This window comes from Pelophylax lessonae (genome assembly GCF_965119305.1).
Source record: "Pelophylax lessonae genome assembly, chromosome: 7".
In the NCBI taxonomy this organism is placed as follows: domain Eukaryota; kingdom Metazoa; phylum Chordata; class Amphibia; order Anura; family Ranidae; genus Pelophylax; species Pelophylax lessonae.
In genome coordinates this window covers 299,828,047-299,846,862 of record NC_138774.1, presented here as the reverse complement: position 1 = coordinate 299,846,862, position 18,816 = coordinate 299,828,047, and the positions used below count along the sequence as shown (strand labels likewise).

General features: G+C 44.3%; 1 protein-coding gene across 1 annotated transcript in view; it reads right to left on the bottom strand.

Moving 5' to 3' along the window:
• The window catches only part of GDPD2 (glycerophosphodiester phosphodiesterase domain containing 2), a 48,621-nt gene extending 30,910 nt beyond the window's left edge, over positions 1–17,711 (bottom strand). Inside the window, exons 1-6 of the mRNA XM_082263971.1 lie at positions 17,438–17,711; positions 9,977–10,080; positions 7,766–7,859; positions 6,566–6,625; positions 6,386–6,484; positions 592–685 (exon numbers count right to left, since the gene is read on the bottom strand). Of these exons, the coding sequence (XP_082120097.1) occupies positions 592–685; positions 6,386–6,484; positions 6,566–6,625; positions 7,766–7,859; positions 9,977–10,080; positions 17,438–17,539 (553 nt within the window). The 5' untranslated portion in view covers positions 17,540–17,711. The remainder of the gene's footprint in view (positions 1–591; positions 686–6,385; positions 6,485–6,565; positions 6,626–7,765; positions 7,860–9,976; positions 10,081–17,437) is intronic.
• Between the last annotated feature and the right edge of the window lie 1,105 nt (positions 17,712–18,816).

The following is an 18,816-nucleotide window of genomic DNA, read 5'->3' as shown; positions in this document are numbered from 1 at the left end:
AGTTGAGTTGAATCGAACATAATTCAACAAAATGTGGAAAATTTGAATTCGAATAATCTAAAAAAAAGTGTGAAAACAAATTTATATAAAATAAGAAAATGAAAGGAATGTTTTCATTCCAGACATGAAAGATAAGGAAGGTGACACCCCTTCCATTGTCACACCCAGGAAATTTATAAATAAAGTTTTTCTGTTGTCATCACAGACGTTATTTCAGTCCCGGTGATGTCATCACTGGGTCTCTGTGCTTCTCTATGCAATGCAGGCAGATCATGGCTGGTGGGAGGGGGCGGTACATAGCTTTCTGCCTCAGTACTTCTCTCAGGAGCCCCCAGTCTTGATGCAAGCAGTGGGAGGAGTTATGCAAATAATCAAAATCAAGAACTGCAAGACTGATAGAAATGTCAGAGGTCAGATTTAAATAACGCCACTGGGGCCCTCAAACCTGAGTGTGACCCCGCCCTCCCCTCCACCCTTCCATCCCCCTTCTTCAGCGATGGCAGGTAACCCCCGCCAGCCAATGATTGGATACAAACAGTTAATAGCAGAAATCATTCGATGACATCATACATATAATTATAAAGATTTCACCTTTTCCCTTCGTTTCCCAAAAATATCCAGCGAGCGCCCAGGCCAAGGCGGAGACTCCGATCACCGCGCCGATGTGCAGGAACGGACTGGTCGCCTGCAGGGGAAGAGGAGGGGCCACAAAGTCACATTTCACATAGGAGATTTTCCTATCAGGTTTAGGTACTTTTCTGACTGCCCGCCCCGCCCCCAGGAAAACCTTCTGACTGCCCCCCCCCCAGGAAAACCTCCTGACTGCCCCCCCCCCCCCCAGGAAAACCTCCTGACCCCTCCCCTCACTCCTCCCCCACCTGCACTCACAGTCTGTCCTCAGTCCTATAGATTGAGTGACATGCAGGACGTCCTTCCATCTGAGAGACTGAGGACATCTTGTGGAAGAAAACAGAACTGCAGGGGACAGAGGAATACCTATCAATGACCTCATACACGGGAAATATACGCACAGCGGTGTGCAGGTACGCGGTTGGAGGAGGGGAATGAAGACGTGTGCGGCGTGTGAATGGACTCCTCGTAGCGCCATTCATACAGCCAGCCGGAGATGTGAGGAGCGATAATACACCAATCACCACAATCTCCTCCCCCACCCATTCATCATCTTCAGATCATTTCTAATGTCATTTTCAACATTTATAAATCTGCAGTTTTCATTACAATGACCCCCCCCCCCCCCGTGACCCCACCATGGAGGTCACTTCCTGTTGTAGGGTGACAACGCTCTGTCCCCGCCTCCCAATTCTCCTCCTGTGCTGTCACCCTGTCACATGGGCTTCCAATGGAGATTACAGGAGGCCTTTCTCAGCACACATTACACAGACAGCGCCCTCTGGTGTCACCACCAGGAAACCCGCCCTGAGAGCCGCCATGCCGCCATCACTGGAGTGTATGGGGACAGGACTGGTCAGCTGAGAGCCAATAGAAGAACTCAGTCACCCGTGATATCGGGCGATCAGGTGACACGGTTGGATCTCATATATTTTTTTAGATTTTGGGGGCATTAAAAAAAAAAAAAAAAAGTAACAGTTTGGGTGGGGGAGGGGCGGGTGGGAATTGTTTGTTTTTCCTACCCAGAGACGGATTAATTATTTTCTGTTGTTTTCTTTGTATTCTAATTTTGTGGTCTTTTTGAGTTTTGGCAACAAAGAAATATTTATTGTCCCCAGAGGAGGCGCTAACTGGAGTTTATTGCAGCTTCACACGTTATCCCGGCTTCTCACACATGTCATGCCCGGCCATCCACGTGTGTTATCCCATCCCCCCACCTCCATACACAGCGCCCTGAAAAAGTATTCACACCCCTTGAAATTCTCCACATTTTGTCTTGTTACAACCAAAAACATACAGTCAGGTCCATAAATATTGGGACATGGACACAATTCTAATCTTTTTGGCTCTATACACAACCACAATGGATTTGAAATGAAACAAACAAGATGTGCTTTAACTGCAGACTTTCAGCTTTAATTTGAGGGTATTTACATCCAAATCAGGTGAATAGTGTAGGAATTACAACAGTTTGTATATGCCCCTCCCACTTTTTAAGGGACCGAAAGTAATGGGACAATTGGCTGCTCCGCTGTTCCATGGTCAGGTGTGTGTTATTCCCTCATTATCCCATTTACAAGGAGCAGATAAAAGGTCCAGGGTTCATTTCAAGTGTGCTATTTGCATTTGGAATCTGTTGCTGTCAACTCTCAATATGAGATCCATAGAGCTGTCACTATCAGTGAAACAAGCCATCATTAGGCTGAAAAAACAAAACAAACTCATCAGAGAGATGGCAACAACATTAGGTGTGGCCAAATCAACTGTTTGGAACATCCTTAAAAAGAAAGAACGCAACGGTGAGCTCAGCAACACCAAAAGACCCGGAAGACCACAGAAAACAACTGTGGTGGATGACCGAATAATTCTTTCCCTGGTGAAGAAAATACCCTTCACAACAGTTGGCCAGATCAAGATCACTCTCCAGGAGGTAGGTGTATGTGTGCCAGATCAAGATCACTCTCCAGGAGGTAGGTGTATGTGTGTCAGATGAAGATCACTCTCCAGGAGGTAGGTGTATGTGTGTCAGATCAAGAACACTCTCCAGGAGGTAGGTGTATGTGTGTCAGATCAGGAACACTCTCCAGGAGGTAGGTGTATGTGTGTCAGATGAAGAACACTCTCCAGGAGGTAGGTGTATGTGTTTCAAAGTCAACAATGAAGAGAAGACTTCACCAGAGTGAATACAGAGGGTTCACCACAAGATGTAAACCATTGGTGAGCCTCAAAAACAGGAAGGCCAGATTAGAGTTTGCCAAACAACATCTAAAAAAGCCTTCACAGTTCTGGAACATCCTATGGACAGATGAGACCAAGATCAACTTGTAGCAGAGTGATGGGAAGAGAAGAGTATGGAGAAGGAAAGGAACTGCTCATCATCCAAAGCATACCACCTCATCAGTGAAGCATGGTGGTGGTAGTGTCATGGCGTGGGCATGTATGGCTGCCAATGGAACTGGTTCTCTTGTATTTATTGATGATGTGACTGCTGACAGAAGCAGCAGGATGAATTCTGAAGTGTTTCGGGGAATATTATCTCCTCATATTCAGCCAAATGCTTCAGAACTCATTGGACGACGCTTCACAGTGCAGATGGACAATGACCCGAAGCATACTGCGAAAGCAACCAAAGAGTTTTTTAAGGGAAAGAAGTGGAATGTTATGCAATGGCCAAATCAATCACCTGACCTGAATCGGATTGAGCATGCATTTCACTTGCTGAAGACAAAACTGAAGGGAAAATGCCCCAAGAACAAGCAGGAACTGAAGACAGTTGCAGTAGAGGCCTGGCAGAGCATCACCAGGGATGAAACCCAGCGTCTGGTGATGTCTATGCGTTCCAGACTTCAGGCTGTAATTGACTTCATTCGATTGTTTCATTTCAAATCCATTGTGGTGGTGTATAGAGCCAAAAAGATTAGAATTGTGTCCATGTCCCAATATTTATGGACCTGACTGTAAATGTATTTTATTGAGATTTTATGTGATAGACCGACACAAAGTGGCCATAATTGTGAAGTGGAAGGAAAATGATACAAATAAATCTGTGAAAAATGTGGCTGCATTTGTATTCACCCCCCCTTTACTCTGATACCCCTAACTAAAATCTATTGAAAACAATTGCCTTCAGAAGTCACCTAATTAGTAATGGAATTTAATCTCAGTATAAATTCAGCTGTTCTGTGAAGCCCTCAGAGGTTTGTTAGAGAACCTTAGTGAACAAACAGCATCATGAAGGCCAAGGAACACAGCAGACAGGTCAGGGATAAAGTTGTGGAGAAGTGTAAAGCAGGGTTAGGTTATAAAAAAATCTCCCAAGCTTTGACCATCTCACAGAGCGCTGTTCAATCCATCATGGGAAAATGGAAAGAGTATGGCACAACTGCAACGCTACCAAGACATGGCCGTCCACCTAAACTGACCGGCCGGGCCCCTACCAAGACATGGCCGTCCACCTAAACTGCGGGAAGGCGGCTGAGATGAGGGCGATGCGGGTAGGCGGATGAGATGAGGGCGATGCGGTAAGGCGGGTGAGATGAGGGTGATGCGGGTAGGCGGGTGAGATGAGGGCCAATACGGGTAGGCGGCTGAGATGAGGGCGATACGGGTAGGCGGCTGAGATGAGGGTGATATGGGTGAGATGAGGGCGATACGGGTAGGCGGCTGAGATGAGGGCGATGCGGGTAGGCGGGTGAGATGAGGGCGATACGGGTAGGCGGCTGAGATGAGGGCGATACGGGTAGGCGGCTGAGATGAGGGCGATACGGGTGAGATGAGGGCGATACGGGTGAGATGAGGGCGATACGGGTAGGCGGCTGAGATGAGGGCGATACGGGGAGGCGGGTGAGATGAGGGCGATGCGGGAAGGCAGGTGAGATGAGGGCGATGCGGGAAGGCGGGTGAGATGAGGGCGATGCGGGAAGGCGGGTGAGATGAGGGCGATACGGGTAGGCAGCTGAGAGGAGGGCGATATGGGTAGGCAGCTGAGAGGAGGGCGATACGGGTAGGCGGGTGAGATGAGGGCGATACAGGTAGGTGGATGAGATGAGGGCGATACGGGTAGGTGGCTGAGATGAGGGTGATGCGAGTAGGCAGGTGAGAGGAGGGCAATGCGAGTAGGCAGGTGAGATGAGGGCAATGCGGGTAGGAGGGTGAGATGAGGGCGATACAGGTAGGCGGGTGAGATGAGGGCGATGCGGGAAGGCGGGTGAGATGAGGGCGATGCGGGAAGGCGGGTGAGATGAGGGCGATACGGGTAGGCAGCTGAGAGGAGGGCGATATGGGTAGGCAGCTGAGAGGAGGGCGATACGGGTAGGCCGGTGAGATGAGGGCGATACAGGTAGGTGGATGAGATGAGGGCGATACGGGTAGGTGGCTGAGATGAGGGTGATGCGAGTAGGCAGGTGAGAGGAGGGCAATGCGAGTAGGCAGGTGAGATGAGGGCAATGCGGGTAGGAGGGTGAGATGAGGGCGATGCGGGTAGGCGGGTGAGATGAGGGCGATGCGGGTAAGATGAGGGCGATACGGGTAGGCGGCTGAGATGAGGGCGATACAAGAAGGCGGCTGAGATGAGGGTGATGCAGGTAGGCGGGTGAGATGAGGGTGATGAGAGTAGGCGGGTGAGATGAGGGCGAGGCTCTGTGCCCGCTGAAATGGAGGAATTCAGTTCTGCGACTATTGATTGACCCAAATATCTAGAACCGGAAAAGTGACTTCCATCCTGGACTATATATCAGGTCGGTGTCACCGGCTGACTGCGGAGACGCACATTGCTGTGCAATTAAATATCAATTCAAGCTGAACTCCAGAAAACAAACAAAGCGAGGAATGTAGATGCGGATAACGGAGGCGCCATTCACACCTCAGCGTTCTGAATATTGAAGATCCAAAACACTGGAGGAGTAAAAAAAAAAAAAAAATCAATTATTCTCTATGGAGACCGATCGAATCTCCACTCTGAGTCACCTGACGCCAAACGCCCGAAGCGCTGAAAAAAGTTCTGGAGCTTTTTTTTGTTTGTAGCTCAAAATCGGGCAGATTTGAGAGTTTTGGTACATTTTTATTCCCATAGAAATAAATGGAAACGCATAATCTGCACGTTTTTTTGTGCAAATTTTGTCACCGTATTTGTGCAATTTTCTGCTCAAATAAAAAAAATGTAAAAAATAAAATAGTAATATATGAATAAATGTAAAAATACAAAAAAAAAAAACCATTGTAAATAAAAAAAATGACCAATATGTAATAAATAAATAATTAACCCCTACAAAAAAAAAAATGTATAAAAAATTATTATTATTAATAAAAAAAAAATAATACATAAACACCCAACCCCCCTAAAAAAAAAAAAAAAAAAAGACTATTACTATAATGTATTTAGCTTATATATATATATATATATATATATATATATATATATATATATATATATATATATATATATATATATATATACATACATATATACATACATATATATATTATCAATCAGCTGCTGCACCTGCAGGGCTCTAATGAGGAAAGTGACAGGGTCTGCATCCCTTTAGACAAGATTTCTCTTTGGGAGTATTGCACCAAAAATTACATTATGGTTGCAGGGGATGCCCAAATCTGACTTGTATGAAGGGGGGTGAAGTAATTCTTAGATATTTCCTTCTCCTTCACCAAAATTCTGAAATTAAACTAAAATCTTTGGTTTTTGGTGATTTTTCGAGAAGAGGAAACCGCCCATTTTGCTCATCCAAAATAAAGTTACCTGCAAGGAGACCGCCACCGCCGCCCATTCAATCTTCCACTTTATATCCAAACCGATCATTCCCAGAGCGACCAGCGCAGCGCAGAAAATGATCAGAACCTGTCCGGGAAAAGCACAGCCTTCTGGGTAAAATATTCCCAACATTCGCTCACCTTCCACCTACTATGAGCGGAGTCTCACCTTATGAACCCAGTGCAGTCTGAGGGGCTGAGCGCAAACCAGCAGGATCAACGACAGGATCTACAGGAGACGGGAAATCCGAGAGCGCAATTCTCAATTCACATCCACCAGCAGATGGCAGCATTGTAACAAGTCAGGACTACGTCACCAAATACACACACACAATATTATTTATTCTACATGTCTGTATATTTATTATACTGTGTGTATATATATATAGTAAGAAATATAAATAATTTTTAATTTAATTTATTTAATACATATATATTTTTTTTAATTCTCTATATATCTATATTTTTTTTCTTCTTCTATATATATATATATATATATACACACACACACACACACACACACACACATACATACATAAACACACACACCATTCCTCCCACTGACACCAATGATGGGGCACTATTCCTCCCACTGACACCAATGATGGGGCACTATTTCTCCCACTGACACCAATGATGGGACACTATTCCTCCCACTGACACCAATGATGGGACACTATTCCTCCCACTGACACCAATGATGGGACACTATTCCTCCCACTGACACCAATGATGGGACACTATTCCTCCCACTGACACCAATGATGGGGCACTATTCCCCCCACTGACACCAATGATGGGGCACTATTCCTCCCACTGACACCAATGATGGGGCACTATTCCTCCCACTGACACCAATGATGGGGCACTATTCCTCCCACTGACACCAATGATGGAGCACTATTCCTCCCACTGACACCAATGATGGGGCACTATTCCTCCCACTGACACCAATGATGGGACACTATTACCCCCACTGACACCAATGATGGGACACTATTACCTCCACTGACTCCAATGATGGGACACTATTCCTCCCACTGACACCAATGATGGGGCACTATTCCTCCCACTGACACCAATGATGGGACACTATTCCTCCCACTGACTCCAATGATGGGACACTATTCCTCCCACTGACTCCAATGATGGGGCAATATTCCTCCCACTGATACCAATGATGGGACACTATTCCTCCCACTGACACCAATGATGGGGCACTATTCCTCCCACTGATACCAGGGCACATTCTTCTCCCAATGTCCAGTCTGGCCCCACTTAGGTTTGAAGGGCAGTAAAGTGGCCCCTTGTTTAGAAGGTTTGGAGCCCCCGGATATAAACAATCATCTGTCTCATTCTCTGTACATACCATCAGGAGAGAACAATACGAGAGAAGAATGGCCGCCACTATTATGAAAACTACAGACCAGTCCTGCCAACAGCCGAGGAGGCGGAAGATTTCCCTGCAGGAAAAAAAAAAAAAAAAACAATTAATTATATTGATGAGAATTTGTTAGACGCTGAAAATATCCTCTCTATGGTAAAAGCCGTGTAAGCCGGAATACCTCCCGATACCTGCAGGCAGTGTCCCCATTCTTCAAGATCCCGGAACCCAGCGCACTGTAATATGCAAATATGGACAGCACAAATGCTCTTCATAAATGGATATAATCCTCCATAAAAATATATAAATATAGAATATAGAAATTATATATATATATCATCCAATAGTCCCAATATTTGTGCAAAGTACAAAAACTTGTGCAAAAATTAGGTGGTATTTTTAATAGTATGAAAATCATTGTGCAAGTAGGTGCAATCGTGCTCCCCAGTTGGACCGCACTCACCAGATGGAGGCACCCCTACAGGGGGTCCCAGGTATGTAGCCAGCAAGGTAGATTATCAAAAATACAAACTACTTTTTGCACTTGGGACTATTGGAAGGTAGAAATTTTTTTTTATTAATCTAATCTAATGTATGCGTGTATGTATGTATGTATATATATATATATATATATATATATATATATATATATATATATATATATATATATATATATAAATTATAATACATTTTATTTAGATTCTAATCATATATAGAGGACTATATCTATATATGGAGGACTATATCAATTTATGATCTGTTTTAATACAATTTTAGCACTGTATTTTGCATTTCTCAGGTTTTATTGTACTTACTTGCACTTTACATTCACACATTTTTCTATGGTCACATCTGAGCACATTTGACACTTTCCTCGCATGTCGTGTTAGCAGATATTTTTTGCACATAAGACTCTTGTTTTGCAGATGTGATATTTACCTCTAGGCAGCGCCACCGCGGCCACCACACCTCCCCTTTTTCATATCCCTATACCCCTTGGGGTATTCTAGGTAGGCAGCAGCCTCTATATTCCTTAGATAACCTAGCATGGAATCTATACCAATTTCAGACAGACAGAAATGTCAGTTATTGCTTCCTGGTGGAAGATTACCAACTATTTACCATCGTAAAGGTCTGTAAAGTGAAGAATTAAACATTCTATCTATTTTATGGCCCTGGACCCATTTAGGTTACAATTTGTGATTGATTTTTTCTTGGAATACTTTTTTCTCTCAGTGAAAATGCTGCTTCCTGTCCTCACACTGCAGTGCTCTGTGCTGGCAGAGCTGAGTATCAGCCACACCCCTCACAGGTGTGAGAGAAGGGGCGTGTCTGACCAGGGCTATTGCTGGCTGTGAATTTAGCCCATTGGATTGCAGTGTCATCACTGCACTCCATGCACAACTGCTGCAAAAGCAAAGACTATGAAACTGGAGGCTGTTAGTAGAATGTCTGTCTGAACAAAGGATAGATAGATAGATAGATAGATAGATAGATAGATAGATAGATAGATAGATAGATAGATAGATAGATAGATAGATAGATAGATAGATAGATAGATAGATAGATAGATAGATAGATAGATAGATAGATAGATAGATAGATAGATAGATAGATAGATAGATAGATAGATAGATAGATAGATAGATAGATAGATAGATAGATAGATAGATAGATAGATAGATAGATAGATAGATAGATAGATAGATAGATAGATAGATAGATAGATAGATAGATAGATAGATAGATAGATAGATAGATAGATAGATAGATAGATAGATAGATAGATAGATAGATAGATAGATAGATAGATAGATAGATAGATAGATAGATAGATAGATAGATAGATAGATAGATAGATAGATAGATAGATAGATAGATAGATAGATAGATAGATAGATAGATAGATAGATAGATAGATAGATAGATAGATAGATAGATAGATAGATAGATAGATAGATAGATAGATAGATAGATAGATAGATAGATAGATAGATAGATAGATAGATAGATAGATAGATAGATAGATAGATAGATAGATAGATAGATAGATAGATAGATAGATAGATAGATAGATAGATAGATAGATAGATAGATAGAATTACATCTTGGCTTTTCTTTTTAGATCAAGAGGCAGCATTTAAATACAAGTCAGGAGAACTCTATTGGGGGGGGGGGGGGGGGGGTAAAACTTACTCATTGAAGTTGTGGATGTCATTTTTTAGGATCAGTGTTATATACATCCATATCATTGTGAGGAGGAAGACCAGGAAGATCAGCAGGACCCAGATACACTCACACTGCAATACAAAATAATAATAATAATAATAATATTAGTAATAATAAAATAATAGTAATAATAATAATAATAATAATATTAGTAATAATAATAATATAAGTAATAATAATAATAATAATATTAGTAATAATAAGATACACTCACAATACAAAATAATAATAATAATAATAATAATAAATCATAATAATAATAATAATATTAGTAAAAATAATAATAATAATAATAATAATAATAGTAATAATAATAATATTAGTAATAATAATAATAATAATAATAAATAATAAGATACACTCACAATACAAAATAATAATAATAATAATAATAATAATAATAATAATAAATCATAATAATAATAATATTAGTAATAATAAAAATAATAATAATAATAATAATAATAATAATAGTAATAATAATAATAATATTAGTACTAATAATAGTAGTAATAATAATAATAGCAATAATATTAGTAATAATAATAAAATTGTATTAATAATAATAATAATAATAATAATAATAATAGGGAGGTTTCAGGTATTTTACAATGTATGTATAATAATCAGAACAAGTGATGATAAATATTCTCAGCAGTCACATGGCATAGAGGACCGCCCACAGCACAACGACTCATAGAGGTCCCTTTACCTGGAAGCCGAGATGTAAATCATAAATAGAGAAGCCCATTACTGTCCTTCCTGTAGCCAAAAATGGAGTTTCTAAAACATGACTTCCCCCTCCTCCCACCGAAACACACCGACTCCAACAATGGCACTGACCCCAACACTGACCCCAATAATGGTATGACCCCAACACTGACCCTATCCGCTACAATGACAAATACTCACCCCAACATCGACACTGACCTCAATGATGGCAGTGACCCAAACACTGATCCTATTGTCAACACTGACCCCAACACTGACCCTAACATTGGCACTGACACCAACACTCACACTGAACCCAATCCTGATCCTAATGATGGCAGTCACACCAACAGTGACCCCATCCTCAACACTGACATCAATACTCTACCCTAACATTGACACTGACCCAAACATGGACACCAATACTGACCTCAACATTGGCATTGACCCCAATTATGGTAGTGACCCAAACATTGACACCAAGCTGACCCCAACATCAGCACTGATCCCTGTGATGGTAGCAACCCAAACACTGACCCTACTGTGAACACCAAACCCAACACTGACCCTAACATTGGCACTGACACCAACACTCACACTGACCCAAACGATGGCAGTGACCCTATTCTCAACATCAACATTGACCCCAACACTGACCCCATCATCAACACTGACATCAATACTCACCCCAACATTGACACTGACCCAAACATGGACACCAATACTGACCCCCAATGATGGCAGTGACCTAAACACTCACACAGACCCTAACAATGACCCCAACAGTGACCTTATCTGCAACTTTAGCACGGACCCAAACACTGACACCAATACTGACCCCAGTGATAGCAGTGACCCAAACATTGACCCCCTATTGTCAACACTGACACCAACACTCACACTGACCCAAACTCTCACCCTAATGATGGCAGTGACCCCAACAATGACCCTAGCCTCAACATCAGCACTGACCCTAAAGCTTACACCAGCACTGACCCCAACACTGACCCTATCGCCAACACTAAAATAAATCCTCACCCCAACATCGAAACTGACCCAAACATTGACACTAATACAGACCCAAATATCGACACTAGCCCCCAACAATGGAAGCTACCCAAACACTGACCCTATTGGCAACACTGACAACAACACTCACATTGACCCTATCCTCAACATCAGCACTGACCCCAATGAAGGCAGTGACCCTATCCTCAACATCAGCACTGACCCCAATGAAGGCAGTGACCCTATCCTCAGCATCAGCTCTGACCCCAATGATGGCAGTGACCCCATCCTCAACATCAGCACTGACCCCAATGATAGTAGGGACCCTATCCTCAACATCAGCACTGACCCTATCCTCAACATCAGCACTGACCCTATCCTCAACATCAGCACTGACCCTATCCTCAACATCAGCACTGACCCCAATGATGGCAGTGACCCTATCCTTAACATCAGCTCTGACCCCAATGATAGCAGTGACCCTATCCTCAACATTCAGCACTGACCCCAATGATGGCAGTGACCCTATCCTCAACATCAGCACTGACCCCAATGATGGCAGTGACCCTATCCTCAACATCAGCACTGACCCCAATGATCTTAGAGACCCTATCCTCAACATCAGCACTGACCCCAATGATGGCAGTGACCCTATCCTCAACATCAGCACTGACCCCAATGATGGCAGTGACCCTATCCTCAACATCGGCACTGACCCCAATGATGGCAGTGACCCTATCCTCAACATCAGCTCTGACCCCAATGATGCAGTGACCCTATCCTCAACATCAGCACTGACCCCAATGATGGCAGTGACCCTATCCTCAACATCAGCACTGACCCCAATGATGCAGTGACCCTATCCTCAACATCAGCACTGACCCCAATGATGGCAGTGACCCTATCCTCAACATCAGCACTGACCCCAATGATGGCAGTGACCCTATCCTCAACATCAGCACTGACCCCAATGATGGCAGTGACCCTATCCTCAACATCAGCTCTGACCCCAATGATGCAGTGACCCTATCCTCAACATCAGCACTGACCCCAATGATGGCAGTGACCCTATCCTCAACATCAGCACTGACCCCAATGATGCAGTGACCCTATCCTCAACATCAGCTCTGACCCCAATGATGCAGTGACCCTATCCTCAACATCAGCACTGACCCCAATGATGGCAGTGACCCTATCCTCAACATCAGCACTGACCCCAATGATGCAGTGACCCTATCCTCAACATCAGCACTGACCCCAATGATGGCAGTGACCCTATCCTCAACATCAGCACTGACCCCAATGATGCAGTGACCCTATCCTCAACATCAGCACTGACCCCAATGATGGCAGTGACCCTATCCTCAACATCAGCACTGACCCCAATGATGGCAGTGACCCCATCCTCAACATCAGCACTGACTCCAATGATGGCAGTGACCCTATCCTCAACATTCAGCACCGACCCCAATGATGGCAGTGACCCTATCCTCAACATCAGCACTGACCCCAACACTGACCCCCAACACTGGCCCCCAACACTGGCCCCCAACACTGACCTATATAAAGCCTGGATCCAACTATTTTATCTTTTTTGTTCATTTACACAGTGAGGAGAATCGGATACAATGTATCACAGAGGAGAATCAGTAGAGGGGCGGGATCTCCCACTAGTGATCGTTGTGATTGGATAATGTTTCACCTCGTTAGGAGTACATGAGGGACAAACACATGAGCACCTCCAAGGAAGAAATCCCCCCTCCATGACACCACATATACACTATAATGCCAAAAGTATTGAGACGCCGGCCTTTACACACACATGAGCTTTAATGGCATCCCAGTCTTAGTCCGTAGGGTTCAATATTGAGTTGGCTCCGCCCTTTGCAGATATAACAGCTTCAACTCTTCTGGGAAGGCCGTCCACAAGGTTTAGGAGTGTCTATGGGAATGTTTCACCATTCTTCCAGAAGCGCATTTGTGAGGTCAGGCACTGATGTTGGATGAGAAGGCCTGGCTCGCAGTCTCCACTCTAAATCATCCCAAAGGTGTTCTATCGGGTTGAGGTCAGGACTGAGGTTGAGGTCCTCCCCCCCCAAACTCGCTCACCCATGTCTTTATGAACCTTGCTTTGTTCAGTGGTCCAAATCATTTGGTGGAGGTGGGATTATGGTGTGTGGGGGGGGGGGGGGGGGAATTATGGTGTGGGGGTGTTTTTCAGGGGTTGGGCTTGGCCCCTTAGTTCCAGTGAAGGGAACTCCTATGGCGTCGGCATACCAAGACATTTTGGACAATTTCATGCTCCCAACTTTGTGGGAGGAGTTTGGGGATGGCCCCTCCCTGTTCCAACATGACTGCACACCAGTGCACAAAGCAAGGTCCATAAAGACATGGATGAGCAAGTTTGGGGTGGAGGAATGTGACTGGCCTGACCTCAATCCGATAGAACACCTTTGGGATGAATTAGAGCGGAGGCTGCGAGGGTCAAAGCACCGCAGCAGAGACAAACTAAGTCTCCCTCCCTGCCAGGACTGTGTGCTGTGGAGCAGAGCTGTGTAAATTCCAGGACTGGATGGACAGAGATACAAATCTGTAAATCAGTTCCCTATAAATGTATTTTATCTATCAGTCGCCTCTTCTGTTCCTGTTTATGGGGAAGGGGAGCAGAAAACAGACGCCGTCAGCATTGCTCTGCAGACAGAAGAGCCAAGAATGGCGGCAATAAAATTTAATCGTTCCATCCTGTTGGCGGACGTACAGAAAACGGAAACAATAAAACAGGTGACACTTGCTGAGCGTGTCCCCGATGGATCCTCCGAGACCCGGCGTTCACAAAGTCACCCTGAGCACTGAGGTATCATGTGAGGGGGGGGGGGGGCACCATGATGAGATTGGGGGGAATTTTGGGGGCAGCAGGGGGTAAGAATTTTTCTAGAAGGGGAAATTTGGGGGTGGGTGCCTGAAAAGGGGATTGGGGGGTGGGCAGCTGTGTTGGGAGGGGGGGATGGGGGAAACTTATGCTAGAAGGGGAGATATTATGGGGGGGGGATCGTGGCTAAGAGGGAAAATGTGGGGGAGGGACTTGTGCTTGGAGTGGAAGAGGGTGTGTACTCGGAGGAGAAATTTGGGGGAGGGTGCTTGAAAAGGTGATTTGCCTGGAAAGGGGATGGGGGGGGGGGCATTTGTACTAGGAGGGATGATTGTGGCCAGGAGGGGAAAAAGGGGGGGGATATTTTGAGTGGGGGGGAGAGGATGAAAACTCGGAGAAGAAATTTGGAGGGGGTTGTGCTTGGAAAGGTGATTTGGGGGAATTTGTGTTGGGAGGGGGGATGGGGTAAGAGGATTTGTGTTGCGGGGGGGGGGGAGAGATGGGGGAAGAGGATTTGTGTTGGGAGGGGAGATAAGATAAAGGGGGGGAGGGGAATCGGAGCTAGGAGGGATGATCATGGCTAGGAGAAAAAGGTGGAGGGGAGGAAGATTTGTGCCTAGTAGGGGGGATTGGATTACCATGCTGACACATAATACTTATACATCGGGGGGGGGGGGGGGGTGCAGTTTGGCATGCTCCCCCTAGGCTATAGTTGACCTTGTCGCAGCATTGATCATCTGCTCTGACCGGAATTATACCCGAGAGCGGAACATGCGGAGGGCGAATGAAGGCCGCTCGGCCCAGAATGATTTCTTCCCTGGAAACTGGAACATGAACCATATTCAATGGAGTACAGTCCTATAGAGGTTCTCAACTTGTAGTATAAAGGAGCCTCCACTAGAGGGCCATGAAAACACCAAAAATAAGGCACATGTTCAGTATGTGTAATGCAACAGGAGAAGGTCAGAGACTGCAGAGAGACGGTCAGAGACTGCAGAGAGACGGTCAGAAACTGCAGAGAGACGGTCAGAAACTGCAGAGAGACGGTCAGAAACTGCAGAGAGACGGTCAGAGACTGCAGAGAGACGGTCAGAGACTGCAGAGAGACGGTCAGAAACTGCAGAGAGACGGTCAGAGACTGCAGAGAGACGGTCAGAGACTGCAGAGAGATGGTCAGAGACTGCAGAGAGACGGTCAGACAGCTCCTGTAAACAAGGAGTATATTGGTAGTGCCTCTACAAGGGGTGTATATATCCGCAGTACCTCTACAAGGGGTATATATCCGTAGTACCTCTACAAGGGGTATATATCCGTAGTACCTCTACAAGGGGTATATATCCGCAGTACCTCTACAAGGGGTATATATCCGCAGTACCTCTACAAGGGGTAAATATCCGCAGTACCTCTACAAGGGGTATATCAGTAGTGCCTCTACAAGGGGTATATATCGGTAGTGCCTCTACAAGGGGTATATATCCGTAGTGCCTCTACAAGGGGTATATATCCGTAGTACCTCTACAAGGGGTATATCGGTGGTACCTCTACAAGGTGTACATGGGCAGTAGCTATACAAGGAGTATATTGTCAGTACTTTTACTAAACGCTGTTAGCAGTAACCTCTAATTAGGAGATTGTTTCCATAGTATTCCCTAATGTTACACACATGTCATTTGACACATCAGATCCATTTCTTCTAATTTCAAGTTTAACAATAGAAAGAATAATTTTCCTACTTATTTAAAAAAATCCCCCACATCCCCCCCATCACCTGGTTCCCTGGATCAGAACCCTGGCTCTCCTAGTATATGTATCTCCAATATCCTCCTATGATAACAAGTCCCACAACCAATAACCACAGACAAGTATGAATTAGTGACGGGTCTGAGTACCCGGAGTACCATTCAGGGGTATAAACTAGTGACGGGTCTGAGGACCCGGAGTACCATTCAGGGGTATAAACTAGTGACGGGTCTGGGGTTCCAGAGTACCATTGAGGGGTATGAACTAGGGACGGGTCTGGGGTTCCAGAATACCATTGAGTATAATTTAGTGACGGGTCTGAGGACCCAGCTTACCATTGAGGGGTATGAACTAGGGGCGGGTCTGGGGTTCCAGAGTACCATTGAGGGGTATAAACTAGTGACAGATCTGGGGTTCCAGGGTACCATTGAGTATAATTTAGTAACGAGTCTGAGGACCCAGCTTACCATTGAGGGGTATGAACTAGTGACGGGTCTGGGGCTCCAGAGTACCCTTGAGGGGTATGAACTAGGGATGGGTCTGGGGTTCCATAATACCATTAAGGAGTATAATTTAGTGACGGGTCTGAGGACCCGGCTTACCATTGAGGGGTATGAACTAGGGACGGGTCTGGGGTCCCAGAGTACCATTGAGGGGTATGAACTAGGGACGGGTCTGAGGACCAGGCTTACCATTGAGGGGTATGAACTAGGGACGGGTCTGGGGTCCCAGAGTACCATTGAGGGGTATGAACTAGGGACGGGTCTGAGGACCAGGCTTACCATTGAGGGGTATGAACTAGAGACGGGTCTGGGGTCCCAGAGTACCATTGAGGGGTATGAACTAGGGACGGGTCTGAGGACCAGGCTTACCATTGAGGGGTATGAACTAGGGACGGGTCTGGGGTCCCAGAGTACCATTGAGGGGTATGAACTAGGGACGGGTCTGAGGACCAGGCTTACCATTGAGGGGTATGAACTAGAGACGGGTCTGGGGTCCCAGAGTACCATTGAGGGGTATGAACTAGGGACGGGTCTGGGGTCCCAGAGGAGTATAATTGAGGAGTATAATCTAGTGACAGGTTGGAGTTCTCAGCTTACCGTTGGGTTGGTTTTCTTTCTTTCTTTTGCCTTTTTGCAGGCACAGCTATGGCAGCCCCCCAGGCACAGAGCGAAGGACGAGCAGAACGTGTCCCTGGCCATCCTCTAGCCGGCGGTCCCGTGGGGGGATCCTGGAAAGAAATAGAAGTTTTGACACAATTCAGCTACAAAGTAAAGAAAAAAAAAAGGTGGAAAGTGATTTCTGTAGGCGAGGTGTCAATTGCAGCCAATCACAGTCCCCGTGTGCCTCTCCAAAAGGCAGAAGGACAAGTTCTCTCTGGTAGAGAGCAAAATTATTCCAAAACAAGTTAAACCAGACTGGGAGGGTGCCGAGATAAAATATGTAACAATAGATGAGGAAGACCCTCTCCTGTGTGTGACAATGACAAGCCAAGGAAGACCCGTGACCGAGTGTGCCGGGAACCCAACGTCCCTACGTCCGGGGGACTGGCCCCTTTTCTTTATGGATCGGGGGTCAAGATAGGACATGTGCCCTGGAGTAAGGAAAGGGCAAGAAGAACACCTGAAGAATACCTGAAGAACGCCTGAAGAATACCTGAAGAATACCTGTGTCTACAGGCATGGGCTGAAAATACTTCTGTAGAAGCCGAAGAACATCTCAGAGATCACAAATCTCATTCAATAGAAGGAAACACAAATTGATGTCAGGAGATACTTTATAGTTACATTGTATGTAAAGTCCGAACTTCCAGTTACCAACGGACTTCCCTGGCAACAAGCAAAAGCCATTCTATATATTAAAATACAATAACTCTATATATAACATAAAGGGACTCGATACATAAAATAAAATAATTCTATGCATAAAATAAACAAACTCGATGTATTAAATAAAATAGTTCTATGCATAAAATAAAGGAACTCGATATATAAAATAAAAGAAATCTATATATAAACATAAAAGAACTCGATACATAAAATAAAATAATTCTATGCATAAAATAAACAAACTCGATGTATCAAATAAAATAGTTCTATGCAGAATGTAAAACAACTCGATACATAAAATAAAAATAGAAATAAATGAAATAAACAAACTCGATGTATCAAATAAAATAGTTCTATGCATAAAATAAAAAAAGAACTCTATAAATAAAATAAAATAGTTCTATTCATAAGATAAAGGGTCTCGATACATAATAATAAAATAATTCTATGCATAAGATAAAGGGTCTTGATACATAAAATAGTTCTATGCATAAGATAAAGGAACTCAATAAATAAAATAAAATATTTCTATGCATAAGATAAAGGGTCTCGATACATAAAATAAAATAGTTCTATGCATAAAATAAAGGAAAAAATGTGGGAGATTTCTGCGCTAAACTAAAAGTAACGTAATATAGTGATTGAACGTG